This window comes from Enhydra lutris, unplaced genomic scaffold (genome assembly GCF_002288905.1).
Source record: "Enhydra lutris kenyoni isolate GAN:26980312 unplaced genomic scaffold, ASM228890v2 scaffoldscaffold20, whole genome shotgun sequence".
Lineage (NCBI taxonomy): Eukaryota > Metazoa > Chordata > Mammalia > Carnivora > Mustelidae > Enhydra > Enhydra lutris.
In genome coordinates, this window is record NW_019154104.1 from 20,816,810 (window position 1) to 20,840,422 (window position 23,613).

General features: G+C 48.5%; 1 protein-coding gene and 1 pseudogene across 2 annotated transcripts in view; both read right to left on the bottom strand.

Annotated features, from left to right (window-relative positions):
• The window catches only part of LOC111148628 (DDB1 and CUL4 associated factor 4), a 29,494-nt gene extending 6,103 nt beyond the window's left edge, over positions 1–23,391 (bottom strand). The window contains exons 1-10 of one of the 2 annotated variants that reach the window (XM_022505368.1): positions 23,263–23,391; positions 12,764–12,887; positions 11,917–12,108; positions 11,581–11,677; positions 9,369–9,472; positions 8,785–8,942; positions 7,992–8,074; positions 6,840–6,942; positions 4,386–4,529; positions 3,399–3,448 (exon numbers count right to left, since the gene is read on the bottom strand). In XM_022505368.1, coding sequence (XP_022361076.1) covers positions 3,399–3,448; positions 4,386–4,529; positions 6,840–6,942; positions 7,992–8,074; positions 8,785–8,942; positions 9,369–9,472; positions 11,581–11,669 — 731 coding nt within the window. In that variant the 5' untranslated portion in view covers positions 11,670–11,677; positions 11,917–12,108; positions 12,764–12,887; positions 23,263–23,391. Of the gene's footprint in view, positions 1–3,398; positions 3,449–4,385; positions 4,530–6,839; positions 6,943–7,991; positions 8,075–8,784; positions 8,943–9,368; positions 9,473–11,580; positions 11,678–11,916; positions 12,109–12,763; positions 12,888–23,262 lie in introns of those variants that run through there. The other variant, XM_022505370.1, reaches the window with a different exon arrangement.
• Positions 11,672–21,348, bottom strand: LOC111148743 (annotated as a pseudogene).
• Positions 23,392–23,613: the final 222 nt, after the last annotated feature.

The following is a 23,613-nucleotide window of genomic DNA, read 5'->3' on the forward strand; positions in this document are numbered from 1 at the left end:
TACCACTGTTGCACATCCACTCTCTTCTACACTGATCTGGCTTGATTTTGCAGCTCCAATCTCTTCATGTTCACGGTGGGGCATGCCTTTGTATGAATGTACAACTCCTCGGTCTCGTCTCCTGCTGATGGGCACTTAGGTTGTTTCAGGGTTTTTTTGCTCTGCTGCTGGAAGGAGCATCCCCTTCCGTTCTCCTGTCTTATACTCCATGTGTGGGAGGCTGCTCTAAGGCAGATTTTTTTTTTTTTTTTTTTTTAGATGTTGTTTCTTTGACATGAGACCAGTGAGAGAAGGAACATAGCAGGGGGAGTGGGAGAGGGAGAAGCAGGCTTCCTGGAGAGCAAGGAGCCTGACTTGGGGCTCGATCCCAGGACCCTGGTATCGTGACCTGAGCTGAAGGCAGACATTTAACGGCTGAGCCACCCAGGCGCCCCTGAGGCAGTGTTTTCTTAAACCCACGGTACGAGTTTAATTTTGCTACCACGCACTACATACACACAAAGAACTAAAACAAAAGTTTCATGAAACACTTGCTCTTACTAAATAGGAGACTCGTTATTTTCTAGTCTACTTCATTAAAAAAAATGCCGTCACAAATGGACGTAACGGCCCATGGGTGTTGGTCATGCCGTGCAGTCCAGAAACAGCCTGAACTGTGCTCACCTGAACGCGTATGAACCGACATGTCCCCATTTTAGCTTCAGTCTCCCGCCTGCAGCTGGGTGTGCTGCCGCATCAGACCACAGTCACTTGGGTTTCCTTTCTCCGAACCACCTCTGTCTGTGCCTTATCTGCATGTCTCCGGAGCGGCCTTCCCACTGATCCGTTTCCGCTCCCTTCACAGCCAAACTTCTCTCAGAGGAGTCTGTTTCTCCCACTCCCTTCCCTTCTTCTCACTCTTCAGCCCACTGAAACCCAGTCATCTCCCAGGCAAGTCTCCCCAAGGTCTCCAGTGGACTCCGTTTTTCACACCGAGCGACACTTTCCAGTCTTGCCTGTGGCCATGCGGCACTGTTTCCAACGACACGCTCAGTGGTGACCTCCAGACCACCCTCTGGGAGGCTGCCCTCAGACCTTCTGTCACCTCCATGGCCTGGCCTAGATCCTGAGCCTCTTCCACTTGTGCTTCTCCTCCACCCCTGCTCACCCACCACACCCTCTCCCCTGCCCGCAGTCTTGCAGCAACCGCCCCCCCCCATCTGAGGTCTCACCCTTGCCAGCCTCTCCTAGGATATGCCTCCAGGGCCACCGTCCTCCAGAACATCCTAGCACCAGGGGCCCCACCTTGCCAGAGACCTCACGGACACTGGACCCCTTACCACTGCCGCAGGTGCCGGGTTCTCTCCTGCCTCTTCCTTCCACTGGGAGCTCCGTCCGCTCCTTCGCGTGCGGGAGTCACCTCCAGGAAGGCCACCCGATCCCTCCATCCTGCTAGCATCCCACTGCCCCGCTGACGTCACTGCGGAGACTGAGCGCCTGCGGCCCGCCCCTGCCCTTTCCAGCACTCGCACAGGGATGCATCCGCTCAATGGACTTTGTCGAACGAACACACGCACCCTTCACTGAGAACTGTCAGCATCTGCAAAGCAATCAGGCAATGTGTCTGTCGTCTGAACTGTGACGTGTGCATATCACGCTGCCTCGGGCGGCAGGCCCCGTGTTACGTATCTCTAGTCAGGGAGATGCCGAAGCTGAAAACGATAACCCCGCAGCTGGGCAGCCTGAGGCCTTCCTGAAGAAACCTCTTTTGCTTCTGGCTTTAGAGGGCGAGCATGTGGGGAGGGAGTCCCTACCTAGATGCACTTTTAGTTACTAGGATGAAGTTTACTCTTAAACTTCATGTGGTACTCATGATCCGGTCCTTTTGGAGGCCACAGGTGTCCAAGAGCCCAGAGAGGGCAGTCTCAGTCTAACTGCTCCCCATTCTTGGGGGGGGGAAATGGAGAGGACCAGGCTCAACAACGTGCCATTTTGGTAAAGGGAGAAAGTTCCATGGCCTTCAGTGGAGGCAGCAGGTACAAAGAAAAGATTACTTGAAGTGACCACCAGAGGGCAAGCGGCTAACGAAGCTACCACAGACCATGCTCTTTAAACTCAGTTATACGGGTTTTTAATCTCTCCTTAGTGTAAGGAGAGAAACCTGGGAAAACGTCATCCTGCTTTAAGATCAGAAATGAGAGCGAGGTGGTTGTTTTCTCTCCTTTAAGACCTGGTCTCTTCTGTCATCTGCTAAGAGCATCAGTGACACAGGTGGTCCTATCCCCCACAGAAGCCTACCAAATGAAAGCCACATAAAGTTTTCAATTTACAGAACACACAGTTTTGTGTTGATCTTACGTAAAATTTATAACCAGATATTTTAAAAATAGAATGTCGTGGAACAAATTAACCCCAACAGGTTCTGATTCAGCAGGAGGACCAAGATGTGCCAAGCACTGTGCTAAGTGCATTCACCGATGTTAACTGATGTTAGCCCCGTGACAACTCCTGAAGTACGTGTTAGGTACAGTGAGTGGTCAGAGTTTTAAGAACTCACTGGTTATAAAATTGAACAACGGACAAGACTCATGAACGTATGGCTTTGGCTCAAACCGCACTACTCCCAGAAGCACAGGACAGACAGCTGTTTTGTCCACCGTCAACAGCCCCCAGGGACACCAGAGGAAGGGTCTAGCCAGCCTGTTACTGTGCTCCTGTGCTCTTAGTAAAAGAGCCCTGACTGTTCCCTGAGAGGGCAGACTAGAGCGAAGAGTGCTCTAAAGGCGGCTGTCTCTGGAGGCAGCTGGGGGGCTCAGTCGGTTAAGTGTCTCCCTTCAGCTCAGGTTGTGATCCTGGGGTCCTGGGATCAAGCCCTGCATTGGGCATCCTGCTCAGCTAGGAGTCGCTTCTCCTTCTGCCTCTGTCTCCCCATCCCCCACTCATGACCCCCCCCAAATAAATAAATACATAAAATAAAAAAAAAATGAAAGAAGGTGGTCTCTGGTAGGGACCCTAGGCACTGAGCTCACATACTTCTGTCCAATGCCGAAGGATTCCCCTTTCCCCTTTACTGATGCCCGCCCTCCCCCTCACCCAACAAGAGGCCCGGCCCACCCTCAAACCGCTATGGCTCTGAGCTCGTCCTCCTTCACCTCAGGAGCATGTGGGGTTCCTGCCCAAGGCAGTGTCTGGCACACGGTGACATCGGTGTCACCCTGGGAACTCTGCTACTTCTCTGTGCTCCACGGCAAGCCTTGTTCTCTACAGAGCTGCACTATTCTTTCCTAACGGGTGAGATCTGCATACAAAACGGAGTAGACCTCTGGCCACGATGACGCCACCTCACACACCCCACAGACGCCCGGCTCTACACCGCGGCATGGCCTGCCCACCAAGCCTCTTCGTCTGCCAAAAGATACAGGATGTGGGAATCCAGGTGATTCAGCGAGGCCCAGCACACAGAGTTCACCTGGGGAGGAAGCACACGGCAAGGCTGGCCTGACTGCCAACTCGCGGAGACAGACAGATGCTTTCCTACTGAGTAGCTACTGCGGATACCGACCCGGGACTGCTTTCTTCAGGTCTCACTTCTTTTAAGGGGGCTGGAACAGTCACCAGGACAGGCAAGTCCCCTGCTCCACCATGTAGGGCCTTGAGGGCAACAGGGAGGAAGTTACCCCCAGACTTTGGTCCTCTGTCATCAGCATGGACCTCGCAGTGAGACCGGTGGCATACCCTGTGGTCTGGGGACGGAGTCCCTGGGATAGGAGGGGACCAACCTAACTGAGAGGTGAACTGCATCTTCCCTTCCCCCAGAGACCAGGTTTGACCTGTGTCCATGTTGCGGCTCAGGTCCCAAACGGACAGAATGTCATCGCTTCTTACACATGCACTCATCACCCCAGTGGAATTTAAAGGTTGCTCCCTCAACGGCAAGCTATGCTGTATTGTATTTATGTAATCCCTTTTTATTTCTGTAACCTCTGTGTAGGCCACAGGCTGGCTGAGTGACGGATGCACCCAGGACTGTCCACTCAGGCCCCCTCCGCCCGCAGCGCAGGAACTCCGTGCTGGGCAAGGGCTCCTTTAGGTTACTGCGATCCTCCCAGAGGGAAGGTCTGTACCACCAGTTAAAGAAGCCTTTCCAAGCCTAAAGAAGTTTCACACCTTCTCCCAAGTACTGACAGTTACTTCTCTTCCAAGAAAAGAAACTCCTGAGGCCCCTTTCTTCCCCTATGGGTTCTCAAGATCGAGGACTCCCTTTTCCCTTGGGAAAATAGGTACACAAGCCCCACCTTCTTCATAAAGTTCTCTCCTCTTCTCTGAATTGGGCCGACTAAAGCAGGGCCCTTAGATCCAAAGTGCAAATGGAGCTGCAAGGCTAATTGATGGGACAGGCCACGTACCTTCCGGTTGGTGAAGTACAGGTTTTCGTGCATATGCACCTTGAGCGAGGGGGTCTTTAGACCTCGCAGGCTGATGATGCCATACTTGGAGCCTCCGACTTTGACATCATTCACTGTGAAGAGCCGGTCACTGTTGGTATCTGCCTGGAGGGGAAAAGAGACTATAGGTCACCTCCCTGGCTGAGCCCAGGCGAGCTGCCCAAGGCGATCTATCTGCCCCTCTTTCTAGGATCCCATGCTCTGTGCATTTTCACCTGGTGAGTGCTCCCACCCACGAGGGAGTGTGAAGCATGGGGGTAACCCACCTTGTCCCTACTCAGCCCAGCCGTCACCGGGCAAGGCGGACAGCTATGTGGTCTCACAGTCAGGAACACAGATAAGGGCAGTGAGGGGGCGGAGTCAGGGAGTCTGAGGTCTGTACAGCGGCTCCACTCAGAACTGCGTTTGGAAGAGTCCCAATGTCCACCCAGGTAAGCTGTTTAGATGGGCCACATGGTGACATGCAGCCATCGCAAAGGCCACACACAATGTGGAAAATGCTAGTTATACCCCTGTGAAGGGGGTGAAAGGGGAATACAAAACTGGATTCCTATTACACAGGCACTTTTCTCCCCACCCAGTAAAAGAAAAAAAAAAAGAAAGAAAGAAAAAAGCCTACTGCACTGAAAAAAAAAATTACAATAAAAAACACTACATTGGGATGTAAATTTTTTTCCCATTTAAAAAATGTGGCTGGATGGGGCGCCTGGGTGGCTTAGTAGTTAAAGCCTCTGCCTTCGGCTCGGGTCATGATCTCAGGGTCCTGGGATCAAGCCCCACATCGAGCTCTCTGCTCAGCAGGGAGCCTGCTCTCCCCCCACCTCTGCCTACTTGTGATCTTTGTCAAATAAATAAAATAAAATCTTAAAAAAAAAATGTGGTTGGGGTGCCTGGTGGCTCGGTTGTTAAGCGTCTGCCTTCACCTCAGGTCATACATGATCCCAGAGTCCTGGGTCTGAGCCCCGCATCAGGCTCCCTGCTCAGCGGGAAGCCTGCTTCTCCCTCTTCCACTCCCCCTGCTTGTGCTCCCTCCCTCGCTGTGTCTCTCTCTGCCAAATAAATAACTACAATAAAAAAAAATGTGGTTAATAATTACCTCAAAACAAAAACCTTATATGTGTTTATATATATATGTGTTTTGTTATGTGTTTTATATATATTTATAAATATAATATACACACATAACATGGGTTTGGATGCTAGTGAAAATGTATTCACTTTGCAAGTTTACTCAGACACCACACTTCCTGAAGAATCATTACAGTGACTAGAATCAGAATGGAAGAACTGATCTCTGGGTGGCAAAGCACCCTTCCCAAAATTCTAGTCCACACAGCTAGCCAACCATCTCTAACTCCGGGTGACTGGGGAGATCTCCATGTCCGTGGGAGGTCGTTGTGAAACGGAGCATGAGGACTGGGGACTGGGGCTATACTAAGCAGCATGTGCATACCCACCCAGTTTTACCGAGGAGACCCAGGGAAGCGGCTCCCGAGTATGTACGGCAAGCAAGTATTCTACTGATTCAGGTCAAATCGTACCCCCAGGCCCTTGGGGGAGTAAAGGCACAGGAGAGAATGGGAGTCCTAGAATACCCCGGATGTATTCTCCTGTTGACGTCTTCTGGAATAAGACCTCAAGGGTCAGCTCTGTGGCTTCAGATTCCAGTCCTGTCCAGCAGGCTGAGGCTCTCCATTTTTCCATCCTTCTTTCATTCTCCTCAGCCTTCCCCCGGCCTCCAGGAAGGACAGGGCTTGCCGATAGGCCATGATCTCCTGTAGCCTCAAGCTTTTAGTCTAAGTCCGGGGACCCCGGGGTCCTCTGCCAACATTTCTCTGAACGCTGGATTCAAGCAGTTGGCTCTGGCTTTATTTAGCCTTGGCTAGATTAGCCCCAGTCTAACCTAACGCAGAGAAGACTCTGCTCCGTGTAAATGACGTGATAAAGGTGTGTCGGACGCGCAGACCCAGCGGTGCCACCCAGGTAGGAGTCAGCGAGCAAGGGAGCGGCGCACGGCTGCTACTGAAGGATGCTGGAGCTTCAGGTGTGGCCGGATGACGCCCCAATACAGGAAGGATTAGAAGTCCCTGGCCCACTGCATACCTTTCCGTCTGTACCCAACACACCCAAGGGAAAACTACTCTGTGATCGTTCTAGATGTGTGCTGGGCCCCGGCCGTCAGACCGAATGACAGAGCTGGAGTCAGGGCGAGCCTGGTCAGCACGGCTGGCCCTCCCGGCTCAGCACCTGCCAGCGGGCACACGTTAGAACAGTGACGCCAGGGGGACGGCCCCTGCTCTCCCGTGGCACAGGCCGTCTCGCAACTAGGCCTCATGAAAGCCAAGGTTAAGCCACGCAGGGTCAGGGGATAAAAGCTGTACCCCTGGCACCCACAGGGAGCTCCCTCCCACTCACCAGTATGAGGTTAAATCGGTCGCTTGCCAAAGCGGAGGGATCCGAGCTCTGAATCTGGACCTTTTTCCTCTGCATGCAGCTCACTCGCAGCTCATGAGCTAAACTGCAGAGGGAAAGAGGGGCGGGGAGGTCATGGCCACTGGACCCAGACACCCGTAAAGCCGACTCAGAGGCTCTGCCCTGGCCCTCACCCTGGAGACCTCCCCGCACCCCGCCCCAGTCAGCCGTCTCTCCTCCCAAGTAACTGTCAGTCACGGAGCTGAGCAGGATCCCAAATCATCTCAGTTACAGAACTTGGAGGAAAACTAAGGCCAAGAAATGGGTGGCTCCTCCACAGGGTCAAAGAAAGAACTAGACTAGGGCGCCCAGCTCCCTCTCCACATCAAGGCCGTACCCCACTTGAGAACAAAGCAGGTTTTAAGGTGAAGAGAGATCTAACTAGACCTTAACTCTTTTCCTTCTCAGGAAGGAGATATGGGAGAGGCCTGCCCCATCTACCCTGGCAGGGCCGGCCTTCCCTGAAGGGGGCCCTGCTCCAAGAGAAGTGCTGTGCCCCCTCTGATGTTCTGTTACTGGACCGTGCACAGGAGGCAGTAGAACACAGGGCTCAGGCACTGGATCAGATGGACCCCGTCCTCTCCAGCCTTACCTTGAGCCAGTCGTTCCACTCTGAGCCTCAGTCTCTTCTGAAAATGGGCAAGTACCAACCCAGCTCACAGGGTTTTAGTTAGAATATCAGACATCACAAGTATATGAGGTTTAGTACGCATACATCCCTTTAATTGCTCTATTTTGGGTGACAACTCATGGGAAGGGGAAGAGGCAGAAATCTCATGGGAATGAAGTTCTAGGAGCTTCACTGCACTGAAAATGATTTCAAGTAACACAGAAGAAACGTCTTGAGAAATTTCTGAGTTTCTCTGCCTAGATTCCTTCTCTCTCCTTGGCCTCCTGCAGGAGCTTCTCCCCTTGTTCTATAGGGAAAATGATTTTCTCAGGGCTGGTTTTGGCAGAAGGCAGGCTGTGCTCCTCCCCACCCCCACTTTGTCCCCAACTGTGAGGACTCCTCAGAGTGGTTACATGCTCTATCACGATTGGCGCTTGGACCATGGATATAGAAGAGGTAAAAAGCTTAACGAGGCTTTGTCTTACCGGCAGTAACTGGTGACATTGAGAAAACCCAGCTTGCTTTTCTGTAGCAATGACGATGCATTAAAGCCCATCCTGGCTATTTTCTGAAAAACAAAACAAAACAAAACAAAACTAGATTCAATGAAGTTTTAGGTTATGGGATAATGGAGAGTGCTTTTAGTTTCATAAGATCTAATGAAGAAGCTGGTGTACTAAGTTGGCAGAAATTTTAGGTACAGAGATCTAACAGACTCCTCTCCTGGGCAAGAGGAAAAGTCCGTCACAAGAAAGCACATGTTGAGCTGGAAAGCTGGCCTGGTGCCCATGTGTAAGCTCTCCATCAATTTACCTGCGGAGCAAGGTGAGGACATGAGGCCACCCCGCTAGTGAGCACAAGAATGGCCCTGCTCGCTCAGGTCTTCACCATGCTTTCCGTTCGAACTGGTGACCCTGGGGCTCCCATAAACCACGGAAAGGTCTTGGCATCTAATCCCCAGAAGGGATGCAGGAAATCCTCCTATCCAAACCACACACCTGGGGTTTCTATTAAGGATACACAGTTACTGGAACTGTGTCATGCCATTTCCTGACTCCTCCGGGGAAGGACAAGATGGGAGGCTCACTGATGGAACTTCGCAGATAAGAAAAGGGGCAGTGGGAGATTTCCTGCCTGTTCTCACTCTCTTCATCGGATTCCTATGGGGGGAGCTCGATGCCACAAAGTGCCCCATGCTAAGTGTTATAGGGGCGTCTAATTGGCACCTCCCATCAGCAGTGGAGGGGACAGGGTGGCCAGGAGGAGTGCGGAGCCCACCTTTTTCTGTTTGTCTTCTTCCTCCAGCAGCTGCAGCCTTCTGCTTTCCATCTCCTTCTGCCGGATGCCCTCCTTTGTGAGGGGGTTGCAGTTGTTATGGCCGGGGAGCAAGCGGAAATAGCGTTTCTTTTCAGGGTCAAAGTAATACCCCGGCAGATCTTAAGTCAAAAGAGAGGAAATCCACTTCAACTTAGAATATGGCACGGACCCACCTATGAAGGAACCCAGGGGCCTGTCCACACCAACCCTCACAGATGTCTGTCTGTCCTGAGGGGCAGCAGGTAGGCTAAGGCGGCCAGTCACCCTCCTGTGCCCATGCAGGGAGCCGTCTGCCTCACCTCCCTTCCTGCGCTGTTCCTGACACAGCCAGGATGTTTAGTTAGCGTTTCAATGTGCTCCAGAATTTCCCCCGAGCCAGGAAAGGGCTGGTGACACCCATGGAGTGTACCCACACGCAAGCAAAGACACACAGGGCTAAGAAGGGCAGCCCAAGCAGACGTGACCAGATGATAGGGCAGGACAAGGTTTCATCTTTCCCCACAGGCAGGGCCACAGCAGGTCCACTGTCCAACAAACGGCCTCACCTGGCACGGAAGAACTCCCAGCTGCGCCAGATGAGGTCGATGGGGCCTCGTCATCGCCGACGTGGCCAGAATCCTGTGAGCTCTGCTGTGCCACTAAGTTGCCCCTGTTGACACACAGTCATAGTAACTCGCAGTGAAGGGCTTGAGTCGGTCATTCTCTGACTGGGGGGGTCCTGCAGGGGTCAGTTCAGGCAGTTCCATGGCCCCCACTCCAGTCCTCTGACCCTTCTGATTACCTGGAGAGCCCTCACCTCTCCATTCTCCTTAAAGGAGTCTACTACTACAAATACACAAAAGTTAGGACAAGCAAAGTTTTGGTTCCTCACCCTTAAAAGGATGTGTGTCACATTAAGTCACATTTCCTTATCTCCTCACTTGAGCATTTTCTGAAGTCTTTTAGAAATTTCCAGATGAAAAGAGGAATAATCTTTGCTAATAAGAATATTACCAGCTGGGCTCATTTGTCAGTTCAACAGCAGCTACAGGGCCAGATGCATTTTATTCTTTACTGGATTTAGTAGTATAAAGGGTTCAAATTTTACTTGGTCATATCACCTTATAGATGGAGAAACTGGGGTTCAGGGCACGGAGGTGATTTGCTCAGGTAATACTCGGATACAGTCATGGTTTAAGCACTTGATTTGCAAAGCTATAAGCAGTTTCTGTGGCAATTACAGGCTGAAGGATATAATGACAGAAAAATGCCTAATTTTAGAATCCTGACAAAATCTGTTTTAGAATCAAGAACTTTCTCCCCATCCCCCAAAGGAGTACAAATTGAATATCCAGGCTGAAGGAATGAAAGAACTTTCTCTTTTGTCTGTAAATACTAACTATGCAGTTTCAGAGAAAAGTATTTGTTCTCCCTTTTTTTATGGCTCGGAGCTTTCTGAGGCAGCTCATGTGTGACCAGGCAGCAAGAGGAGGAAGGACTAAGTGCCACAACAAATGTCTACATTTCTAGTCCAAGGACGACTCCTCCATTCTTTCCACACAGAGCCTGGAAGGCAGCTGCCCAGCGTGTTTCCACATGACTCTGCCAAGGCTGGGTTGAGACTCCCTTCTTGCCCAGGTCACATTTTGCTACACGTTGTACTCTTGAGGGAAGGCCCAAAAAATACCCATGGTTCTCTTTACAAAACATACAAACACTGGGCACTGTCCTGATTGTTCTACAATATGGGTCAAACCTGCGACTCTGGCTTAGAGTAACAGATTTTACCCACACCTAATGAGGCCCACCATGTGCGAAGGGGCTACTCAGAGCCAAGCAGCCCATCAGAGGCTTTCCATTCAGTACTGCAAACCTCGTAAGTATTATGTCTCTTTTGTACAAGAGTGACTCAAAGTGACTAAGTAACTTGCCCAAATTCACATAGGAGAAGGCAGAATGTGAAATCTGGACCTCCCAATTCCTTGGCCCTGGTTCTTTCCACAACATTTGGATGGTTTTTGTTACTGTTCAGGTTCATCTGTTCTAGAGAAGCATCTTGGTCGTTGTCACCATCTGACCCTGTAGCTAGAAATCTGTCCCTTTTCGGAGGAGGTCTGAAGTGTGGAAAAGTTTTAAAATTGGCATGCGGGCCTCCTCTGGTGCAGACTTCTGCACTAAGGAAATACAATCTAGTCCCAGCACAGGACAACCCGCCCACACCAGGCGAGGACACCTCTTCACAGTTCAGGCCGTAAGAACTTCTGGCCATAAGAACAGTAAGTTGAGAGTGGAAAATGTTTGCACTGGGGAATTCAACTCAGCATAGACTAGGTTTTACTTTCTAAGCTGGTACTGGGTACGTGATGTTCACTGTACTATTCCGTATACCTTTTTGTGTTTATTAAACTCAACATTATATATATTTAGCCTTTTGAAGGATTAGGCTGAATTAATGAAACTGGGTCTCCAGAAAGGTATTTTCATTGGCTGGGAAAAAAGGAAGAGAGAGAGAAAGTCTGCAAAGTAGAAAAACAGCTCTCCAGTCCTATCTGATACTGTCTGCTTCTAAGCCTCTGGCTAACGCGCTGGCCAGAGGTCGTTGCTCTGAAAAGAAGAAAAGGTGAGGGCCTATCTCCTCACTCCTCCAAGAGCGACAGGCAGGCTGACTTGCAGCAGTGGGTCCCCCCCTCAGACCCTGCATTGCGGTGACAGCCCTGGTGACTCCCAAGCATCTGAGGCCACCACAGAGCTCAAGTGGCCCCAAGCAGCAGCACTTGCCTCTCATCAGAACCCTGCTGTCTGAACCAAGGGTTCTGCTGGTGACTCCTTCTCCTACGTCTTCGATTCTGCCAGCTGTTTTTATGCATTTCTACTCCTAAAAGAGAAAAACAAGCAAGTCCGCATACAAAAGTGTGGGTGTGCGCACGCGCGTGCACATGTTTCCTGTTTGCTTCTCGACAGCTCCTTCATGCTGGGAGCTAGGCAAGGCAATGGCCCAACCTGGCTTCTCACCAGAGCCGCCACACCAAGCCTCGCCTGTGAGGGCTGCCTCCAGGCAGAGACAGTGATGAAGCACCAAGCTTCGGGAGCCACTTCTCCAGCTGCGGTTCTTACCTCACAGCTGACACCTGGCCTGCCAATGTGCCGACCTCCGGTTCTTTTGGTCACTGTGTGAGGTGATGACAGGGTCTTGCAATTACTTTAGGTGGCAGTGGAGGCTGGCATGAGCACTCAGGTTATTCTTCTTTCTTTTCTTTACCAGATGACACCAGAGCATATAATTTTTCTTTCAGTCCACACACATCCCTATTCACAGAGAACAGTTGACAGTGAACACTTTCTCCTACACAATTCCAGCACTGAGCAAGGAAAACTGTGAACACGGTTCAACAAGGGCCAGTGTGTAGGACTTCTCGACGTGCTTTATAAAGGTTTTAGCTTCCTGTATGCAAGCTGTCAAAGGGATGGATGTGTACATGCAATTTTTTTTTTTTTGAAGAAGGAATGAGGTAAAAACACTTCTTACTGATATTGCCGTAGTATTTCAGGAGGCTTTTTCAAGTCTTATCTTGTGGAGCCTGAATCTGTCACTTAACTGCCAAGTTTCAACACTGGGGATCACATGAAGAGTTCTTAACAAGAGCAGACTGTGGTACCTGGCCCAGCTGCTGTGAGCTCCATGCCTTCCCAACACCTGAATTTCCCCCCAACTCAGGAGAGAGTAAGGCCATTTTACTGAATGTGCTTTTATTTATTTTTTACTGAGTATACTTTAAAACCACATTCAAATGCCGTAACAAAATCAGAAAAAAAAAAAAAAAAAAAAAGTCTTTAGGGATGAATGAAACCAAAGAACAGATTAGAAAACTATTTGCTTTTATTTCCCAGCTTCTCCATCTGAGTGCAGAATGCCTGCTGGCAGCAGAGCACGACGGGTCTGGACTGCTGGTCTGGTACTTACCCAAACGTTCTGCGAATTCTGTAATGGAATCCTCAGTGTGCTTGCTTCGGTCAGTCGGCCTCCCCCATGGGGCCGCTCCGCAGCCCGGACTGCTGGCTCTGGATGCTCCAGATGCTCTCCAGTCCTGCGCCAGAAGGAGGGGGGAGCCACGACAAAGGTCTTATTTTCATCCTCTGATGTCTTAAACTACTTTAATTATTCCTAGTCTGAGTCACTCCTGACAGCTCAGGCTGTTACTTCCGCCCTACCATCCCTTCCCGCTTTCTTCCAGTCCTCCTTTCTTGCTAGCATAGCTCCCGACCTCACAGAGAACAGAGAGGCTGCCAGGTATGAACACTCCCAGCTTCTCTCCCCTCCTTTCCACAAACATCTGCCTTTAATATTTCCAAGGGTCTTCCCTCTTGTCTTGGAGAAACAGGTGTCCTTGTCTTTTCCTGGCAAACCCATCCCACCTGGCCATTGCTTTCATTCCTTCTCAGACCCTGCAGACACTTGTTCCCGTATGTTTAACCAATTTCCCCAGCCTTATCTCGCCTTATGGACATGCTCAGGTTTTTCATTTGTATCTGCTCCAACTCTGACCCAAGAGGAGGAGGATATTCTGCGCACGTGGCCTGCGTGCACACATCCCACAGCTTGTTTCCCAGTCACTCCTCAACCCACTGCATCATGCCTTTTTGCTAAAAAGCTCGTGACCTATTTAACTAATGATCCCCCTGCCTGCCGAAGTCAGTGGTCTCTCTTTATTTAGCCCTTATTCCTAAATCATGTGATGCCACAAAGCTTCATTCTTCCTTTGCCTTCTGGAATATCTTTCTCTTGGTTTTCCTCTTACTTGTCAAACTCATCCTTTTCTGGCTTCTCTTGGGTCACCTGCCTTGTGTCTGTTTTCTACTGTTCTGTCCTAGTTCCTCTTCTTTTCATACTTATTCCATCTCACCTGCCAACACAGGTTCATCTCCAATCCCTAGCATTTCTCCTGGGCATCGACTTCTACTGCCGCAGTGACAACAGACTTAGCACGTTCAGAGCCCATTTCTCCCTAGTTACCCGTCTGCTCTCTTACCTATCTATATCTCCCTTCTCTATAAATACCACTGCCGCCCTCACCCCTGTCCAATCGTGTAATAGCTTTATTCATTTTCCTAAGCAACCCATGTTCATAGCTCCTGGACACCACATGCATGGGTCTCCCTAAGGATCGATTACCTTAACCTTTATTTTAAAGAATAAAGTTGTATTTACTAACTAGTTAAGTTACAAGCTAAGAGGCACTATGCAGAGGAAGGGAAATAGGGCCAGTGTTAAGAAAACTGGTAAGAAAAAGAAGCCATACTGACCTAAAGATTACCATTAGCAACTCTATCAAAAGAGAAAAATTCCTCTAGATTGCACATTCTGCACATACGACTGCAGTTTGCTTTAACTATGAAATAATGCAGGACTACAGTGAAGATCACATGTAACGGGAAGTTGAAAGGCTTCAGGTGAGGAGGCAGGAGCATGGCACGCCTGCACCATTATCCTCCAGAGAGGGGCGCAAAATCAAGGACATAGTGAACAATGAAATAAGTGGTGAGCACTGATTGTGGAACATTTCTAAACCACTAACTCACACAAGCTCAGGGTCAGGTACTGCAGCACAAGGAGAGGCTGACAACATTAACTGATTTAATGAGCATGATCAAGCCAAAGTCATTTGAAAAAGTGATGATAAAGAGAAGTTGGCTGAACACAGAAAGGGTTACAGTGGGATGAAATGATATCTTTTCATACTTTCAAGAAGCCTATTTCAGGGGTGCGGAGAGTATCGTCCTCGAATGCAGCACAGTTCACTCTCAGTATCCACTGTATGCATTATGCTTGCCCTTATCACTTTGTACTAAACTGTGTACTCCCATCTCGTATTAGATGTAATGTGAATTTTCTACGCTAAGATCTTGCCCTGTTCTTTCTGTTCCTAGCACCCATAACCTAGTTGGTTCTCAGTAAATGTTCCCTGAACTAAACAAAAAACAAACCAAAACAACCCTGCGGCTGCTTTAAAATCCCAGGTAGGGGCACCGGGGTGGCTCAGTTGTTAAACGTCTGCCTCTGGCTCAGGTCATGATCCCCGGGTCCTGGGATCAATCCCTGCATCAGGCTCCCTGCTCCGAGGGACGCCTGCTTCTCCCTCTCCCACTCCCCTGCTTGTGTTCCCTCTCTCTGTCAAATAAGTAAATAAAACCTTTAATAAAATAAAATAAATAAAATCCCAAATAGCCCCTTTCTGCTCTAGGCATTTTCATTTGCTATTCAACACAGATTTACAGAGGGCCCACTGGGCCGTAGGGAGCAGGCAGAGATAAATTGTGGTCCCCATTCTCAAGACACTTGCTGATCACCAGGAACACAGATATGAATGAACCAATTTCTGCAGTGGCTCGTGAGTGAAGACCCAGGTCTCTCCAGGTGTAGCAAAAGAGGAGAGTCATTCTTTGAGTGGAGGGGGCTGGAGGAGAGACAGAGTTTGAACAGCAGCTGGAAGAGTGAGGGGCCTGGCAAGCAGTTCTGTATGGCCAGAGCCTAAAGTACAAGGCGTTGGGGGACGAAGCTGGAAAGGCAGGCAGGGCCAGCCCATGAGGGCTCTGACAGGATCAGACATGCATGCTGGAAAGGGCACTTTACAGGCAGCAGAGAAATTAAGCTAGAAGTTAAGGATCTCTGTAGCCAGCTGAGATGAGCCTGCCCACTGTGGAAGTGAGGATCTTGAATTCAGAAAGACTCAGGAGGTGAATTTCATGGGAGAGGTGGAGACAAGGGAAGTGAAGAACCAGTACGTGACTGACTGGTAGGGTCCTGACCTGGGAGACCAAGATTAAGGACGAAGAGCAGTTTGGGGGAGAGAAGAGAATCAGTCTCGATCTGAACAAACCAATCTCAAGATGCCTGTAGAACACCAAGGCAGGAAACTGTAAACAAGCTCTGGGAATCCGGCGAGGAAACAGGATATAGATTTGAAAGTCATCAACATACACACACACACACAGAAAGTCATTAACACATGGTGACAAAGACTCAGACAAATGTAGATCCAAAGCCAAATAATATAATGAGGCTTTGAATCCAGAATTGGAGATAATTTTCCTGGACGGTAATAGGAAATCCAGTATGTGTCAGTTTTTAGATGAGTGTTTCTTATTTTTTTAAAGTTTTTTTTTTTAAAAAGATTTTCTTTATTTATTTGACAGACAGAGATCACAAGCAGGCAGAGAGGCAGGCAGAGAGAGAGGCGGGAGGAAGCAGGCTCCCTGCTGAACAGAGAGCCCAACACGGGGCTCCATCCCAGGACCCTGGGATTATGACTAGATCAGTGTTTCTTAATGGGGACAGTTTGGCAATGTCTGGAGACATCTTTGTCATAAAATGGGGGGGGGGGGAAGTTGGTGGTGGCTGCTATTGCCATTTAGTAAGAAGCCACTGATGTTAACCGTCGTACAATACACAGGATAGTCCTGTAAAACGAATTAATCCAGCCCCAAATAGTGGTGAGGTGGATAAACTCTATTCTTTTAATTTTTATTTATTTATCTTTTAAAAAAGATTTTATTTATTTGAACTCGAATCCCTGAGATTTAGAGTCACATGCTCTACTGACTAAGCCAGCCAGGTGCCCCCCAACTGATTTTTGAAAAAGGTGCCAAAACTGTTCAGTGGGGGAAAGAAGAATATTTTCAACTGCCAGGACAACTGGCTATCCACCTGCAAAAGAACGAATTTGGATCCCTACTTTACATCATACATAAAAATTAACTCTAATGGATCCAGTATCTAAAACTATAATCTTAAAAAAAAGATTTATTGTAGAGAGAAAGAGCGAGAGTGAGCACAAGCAGGAGGGATAGAGGGAGAGGAAGAGAGTATCTCAAAGAGACTCCATACTGAGTGCAGAGCTCCATACGGGGCTCGATCCCACAACCCTGAGATCACAACCCGAGCTGAAACCAAGAGCTGGACGCTTAACTGACTGTGCCACCCAGGAGCCCCTAAAACTATAAAACTCTTAGAAGAAAATAAAGATACAAGTCATGATCATAGATTAAGTAATGGTTCCTCAGATAGGACACCTGAAGCACAAGAAAAAAATAAATTGGACTTCATCAAAATTAAAAACTTGTGTGCATCAAAGGGCTCTAATAAAAAAGGGAAAAGCAAAAAAAAAAAAAAGTGAAAGACAATTCACAAAATGAAAGAAAGTTATTTATATATGTTTTAAAGATTTATTTGAGAGAGAGACAGCATGTGTACAAGTGGGAGGAGAGGTGAGGGAGAAAAAGAATCTCCAGAAGACTCATTGCTGAGTGCAGAGCCCAACAAAGGGTTTGATCTTATGATACCAAGATTATGACCTGAAGCGAAATTAAGAGTCAGGCTCTTAACTGACTGAGCCACCCTGGCACCCCAAGAAAATTATTTTTAAACCATGTATTTGATAAGTATCAAGTATCCAGAGTACAGAAAAAATTTTAACCCAGTACTAATAATAAAACTTAAAGACATTTTTTCAAAGACCTAGAAGTGGCCACTTAGAATGTGCAAAGATGCTCAATGTCATTAGTCACTGAGCAGCTGCAAATCAAAACCACAATAAGATACTTCATACCTACTAGCGTGGCTACAATTTAAAAAAAAGCAGGTAACAACAATATTGGTAAGGATGTGGGGAAACTTCATACATTGCTGGCGGAAGGGAAAATGCTGCAGCATTTTGGAAAACTTTGGAAACTTTGGAAAACATTTTGGCAGTTCCTTAAAAGGTTCAACAGTTACCACATGACCTAGCAAAACCCAGCAGAAATGAAAACATAAGGCTATATAAAAAATTGGACAGTACCATTCGTAGCAGCATTATTCATAATTGCCCCAAAGTAGAAACAACCCAAATTTCCATCACAACTGATGAATGGATAAACAAAGTATGCCACATCTGCACCACAGAGGTCAATCAGGAGACTGAAGTACTAAGGTGTGCTACAGGGTGGACAAACCTTGAAAGCATTATGCTAAGTGAAAGAAGCCGGACACAAAAGGATGACACAGAACGCCACATATTTCATCAATGTACATGAAACGTCCAGAATAGGCAAATCCAGATACAGAGAGATGGGGAGGACAGAGGGGGAGGAAGAGGTGGTTTCTAGGGGGCTGGGAGGAGGGAAAGAGAGAAGGCAGAGAATGGGAAGTGACTAACTGGCACGAGATCCCTCCATCCCCAAATACTGTTTTTGAAAGAAGCTTCTTGGGAGTCTATTTTTCTGTTATGAGTAAGTGTTTTTCCCAGTCATCCCAAGTTAGTTGATAAAGGCTCTAATTGTTTTATATTTTTAGGAATAAGAGTCACTGTTACATACTTTATCTAGGTGTAGCTTAGTAAAATTTTTATAGAACTTTAAGTGATTTATAATGTTTCATGTGTACCTGTTTATGTTTTCACAGGCAACACGCCACCAAATTACTAGCTTTGGTACCAAAAGCAACAGTCACAATATATAATACTTTAGTATGACAGCAGTTTTGTTTTAAAACCAGAATCAAGTTGAACGTGACTTTTATTTTAACTAAGATTTATGCCTGCACATTCATAAAACACTGATACAGTAGTACCGTATTTCCTTTACTCTACTTGATTGCACACTTACTGAAAGGTAAATATACAGATCAAATGATGAGACTTCATGTTTCAGTAAAAGTTTTAAAAACAGAAGACCTGTCTTTTTACTTAATGCTTCAAGAAATAGAATTTTGTTTTTATTTTAAGGGGGGCGGGTAGAGTGAGGGGCAGAGGAAGAGAGAGAATCTTTTCTTTCTTTCTTTTTTTTTTTTTAAAGATTTTATTTATTTGACAGAGAGAGATAACAAGTAGTCAGAAAGGCAGGCAGAGAGAATGGGGGAAGCAGGCTCCCCACTGAGCAGAGAACCCGATGCGGGGCTTGATCCCAGGACCCTGAGATCATGACCTGAGCTACAGGCAGAGGCTTAATCCACTGAGCCAACCAAGCGCCCCGAGAGAGAGAGAGAATCTTTAAGCAGGTTCTATACCTAGCACCAAGCCCAATGCAGGGCTCGATCTCACGACCATGAGATCATGACCTGAGCCAAAATCCAGAGTTGGGACAATTCATTGATTGAGCTACTGAAGTGCCCCATGAAACAGAATTTTTAAATCAGAACTAATAGGATCCTTTTCTGGAGTTAACCTAAAAGAAGTTAACTGGAATTGGTAGTTTTTTTGGTTTCTGTTATCTACTTACTATAGCACTCCCAACCAGGACCAGTGCAATAATGAGACACTTTGAAATCCATAATCTTAAAAAAAAGAAAAAAAAAAAAGTGTGGTGGGGAGATGATTATACAAAATGATCACATATCACAAGAGGTTAAAATGACTGAGTATGTAATATTTTTTATTTTTTAAATTTTTATTATTTTTTTAAAAGATTTATTTATTTATTTGACAGACAGAGATCTCAAGTAGGCAGAGAGGCAGGTAGAGAGAGAGGAGGAAGCAGGCTCCCCATCAAGCAGAGAGCCCGATGCCGGGCTCGATCCTAGAACCCTGGGACCATGACCTGAGCCGAAGGCAGAGGCTTTAACCCACTGAGCCACCCAGGTGCCCCGAGTATGTAATATTTTTTAAAGCCTTCATTTTAGGTCAGCACAAACTTCATATTTTCCCCCTATTTTTAGTATCATTTCATTTTGAGGTTTAACATAGCAAGCCAGTATAAAGTTTTACAGTTCAGTCCAGCAGACCCCCCTGACCCACAGTTTCACTTTCCCTGGGTTCAGTTATCCTCCTCCAGATGTATCCTCAGGAGACCAGTAACAGCCTAATGCTGTGTCATGTCTACAAGTCATCTCATCGCACAGGCATTTTATCATCTCACATTGTTGCAAAAAGGGTGAGTACAGTACAGTGATTTTGAGACAGACACATTCATATAACTTTTATCATAGTATATTGTAGTTGTCCTATTTTATTATCAGTTACTGTTGTTCATCTCTTACTGTGCCTAATTTATAAATAAAACTTTATCACAGGTATGTCTGTATAGGAAAAAAAACAGAAAATATAACGTTTTGGTACTATCCGTGGTTTCAGGCATCCAGTGGGGGGTTCTGGAATGTGTCCCCCTAAAAAAGGGGTACCACTGTAATCCTGGATTCTAAGTCATTTTAAGGTGAAAATGGAAAAAAGTACAAGAAAATTAATTTTCTTCTGTAACATCTCAATTGTCTGCTTGTTGACTTTCTTAGTGGACAGGCGGCTACCTGTCCTGTTGCGGATACACACTTAGCTGACCGTGATCTCTGGGAAGGAAAACTCTGAATTTGTCCTTGTCAGCGAGCCCTCTTGCTTAACTACAGATCCCAACAGTTAAAACCAGAAATAGGAGGACTGCCTAACTCAAGCTTTAACTGAAACCTATTGTTCTTATTTCTTATCATACTTTTTTGAGGCACCGATGAAGAGGCTTTGCAATGAGCAGAACATTGTAACTGCCAGGCCATAAAAGCCCCCAAAGCCCCAAAAGCAACAGAATGCCTAGAGAGACCACATCCCACACGTCCCCTCCCTGCCCATGATCACGTGATGCACACATACCGACCCGCCCCCCAGCCTGTGATCGCACACTGTCTGTTCTTTGGCACGTACCCCTCTGAACCTCTCCCTATAAAACTCCAGGTGTCCAACTTGCGGGCTGAGAGGTCAGTTAAGGCTTGAGTCTGCCACCTGAAATAAATTTCCCTCTTTTCCAAAGCCTGGGTCTTTTGAGTTACTGGCTTCTCTTGGGACAGGTTTATCCGAGTTTCTTCGGCAACAGTGTTGGCAAACCTAACCAGGAGCTGTGTTTTGCTTCGTCCAGCTCCCTTGGTATTCCTGCGGATGGAACACTTGGCCTTGCGGTGCACGAAAGCTTTCCCGTCAGTTTCTGGAGTTACTGGCTGAGATCGATCATTGGGTAACATTTTTACATTATCTAAATGAGGTGAATAATCTGGTGGATACCTAGAGCTTCTGAAAAACCTATAAATCTTCCTCATCAATCTTTGGTGCATCTTGGTAGGCAAGTGTATACCTCTAATGCTGTGCTGTGAAACAGAATTTCAATAGTGATAAAACTGAAATACAGTATTGGTATCTTTTACTTTTTGCTTTTCAGAACCGTCAACAGCTTTCTCCAGATAAAAGCTGTTTGGACAGCATCCACTGTAGCTGCCTGTAATTGGGTTCTGCCAGTGAAATAACATGCCCATCAGATGGGTTCGCAGACTTGCCCTTCCTAATTCAGTTTAGCTTCTCCATTCCTTGCTGTTACGGTGGCTGTGAAGTCATTCCGTTTCATTTTTACCTTGGTTGCAAGAGCTTTCAAAGGTTCACTTCCTTTGGCTCTAAGTCTGACCCTCCGCTTATGCATAATCCTGAAGTTTGGCAAATTCCTGTGTTTTTCAGGCCCTGCTTCAAATCTAGTCTCTGTGAAGGCCCAGTTGTGGGATGTCACCTGGAAGTCGGCGTGGCCTTGAAGTTGGGCAGTTGTCCCCATGGGAACAGCCAAGATTTGGCACAGTTCTCCCAAAGGCTTATGGTTAGAACATCCCACAGTTTTTTGAATAACTGGCCCTCCCTCTTCCCCAAGATGCCTCCCCTCGTACCCCATGTCAGGGGGCTGTGGGGCAGCCTCCACCCGGGCCTCTGCTCAGCAGGTGCGCTGGGAGCCTGCTGGCCTTGGGCTCTCCTCGCTTCAGCCCAGGGCTGAAATTCAGGGTGGGAGGAGGCTCCATCTCTCCCATCCAAGACCTCAGGTTGGGAGGCCCTGTCAGCTGGGCCTCAACATCTGGCCTTGAGCCCAAAAAAGCTCCTCTGAGTTGCCTGGGCCATAAGGTTTCTTTTTGGGGTGATGAAATGTTCTGGAATAAGATCGTGGTGACAGTCACATAGCCTTGTGAATATATTACAAACTCCACCAAACTGTACCCTTTAAAATGGTGGATATTACGGTATGTGAATTATATCTCAAAAACAAAAAAGATCTATTATGGCAGAACTATAATATTTAAAAGTGAGAACATGGGGCGCCTGGGTTAAAGCCTCTGCCTTCAGCTCAGGTCATGGTCTCAGGGATCCTGGAATATAGCTGAGCCCCACACCCGGGCTCTCTGCTCCACGGGGAGCCTGCTTCCCCTCCCCCCCACCCCCCGCCTGCCTCTTTCCCTACTTGTGATCTTGCTCTCTGTCAAATAAATAAATAAAATCTTAAAAAAAAAAAAGTGAGAACATCCTAAAAATCCAACAGGGTAATTCCGATTACAGAGACCAGTGGATTGTAATATGGAAAATGCCAACGCTGAATGATCTGTAAAGCCGAATACAAAATGCCTCTACATGGAGCTTGCCATGCCCACCTTGAGTTGGTTTTTCTAGTTTAACAAATGAGGAAACTGAGGCTTCCAGGACTAAGTATCCTACCCAGCAGGACACACAGAGTGGTGGAAAAGGAATTCCACCCCTGCTGGTCAGGCCCCATGGGGGGTGGGGGGTTGGTTATCCACAGAACACCACCTCCACTGTAATTTCCATTGTTATTTAAAACCAGACTTTGGGGTTTGGGAATTTTCATTTGTTTCCTCCAGGAAGTTATCACAGTTTTCTTTCCTCCTTGCTGTTCCAGCCACAAGGCAAGGCCAGCAGACTACCCCACGCCCACTGGGGGGGTGGGGGTGGTATCTGGGTTTCCGAGGTCAGCGGGGCGGAGCGCGACGAGGCTTCCAGGACTCTCAGCGCGCGAGTACGGAAAGGGGCTTTCTCGCTAAGGCACACCTCGGTGTGAGGGTCAACCCGAACGCCTGGGTTCAAACCGGGGCTCTGCCACGGACAAGTTCAGTAGTTACCTGGGCAAGCGAAACCTCACCCGGTCTCTTCCTGCGTCTGACAAAGGTACTCCTCCTACCTCCCTCACAGGGCTGCTGGCGGTGGGGGGGAACCGAGTTAAGGCTCGTAAAGCAGTTAGCACGGCGCGGGGCACTCAGCACGCGCCCAGGGTGCGTTAGCTGTTCTCACAACCTGAACGTTCCGGGAAACGGCCACCAAGGGTCCGCCGTCCAGCCAGAGGCAGGTGTCGGGTGCCACCTTCTGCAACAGGGCTTAAAAAAACACTCTTTCGGGTCCGACACAGAGCGGCGACACTCGGGGTCCCCCCCATGTTACACCGTTTACGGCCGCACAACCGACCCAACAGGACGAGCCGGGCTGCCCACGCCCACGCAGCCGGCACACCCGCAGCTCGCCAGCCCAGCCCCCCACCCACGCCGCGGTCAGGCCGGCCTTCCACGTGCTCCGCCGCTCCCCGCCCCTTTCTCGGGCCTTCCCCCCACGGCCCATCCCACGCCGAGCTCTGAGCGGGGAGCGGCAGCAGCCCCCGGACCGATGCCAACGGCCACCGCCGTCAGCAGACACTTACTTAGTAGAGGGTCCTCTCCGCCTCCCCTCAGGGCCGGGACCCGCAGGAGTACGAGCTGAGCGTGGAAGGACCCGGAAAGACCACGGTGTAGCATCTGCCAGTTAGTTGCGTCCGTTTTTTGTGTAGTCGCCGCGGATAGGACCAGGCGACCGCCCGTTCCTTCTCATTGGATGTGGCGTCTGACTGTCTACGCCAATAGGATGGATCTTAGGAGGAGGGCGGAGATTGGAGCGCGGCTCCGCCCAGGCCAGGCGAGGAGGCCGCCTGTCGGCTAGGGAGTCTGGGGCGGGGCCGAGCACGTTTGGGGTGGGGCTGAGCGCGTTGGGGGCGGGGCCCGGCGCATTGGAGGCG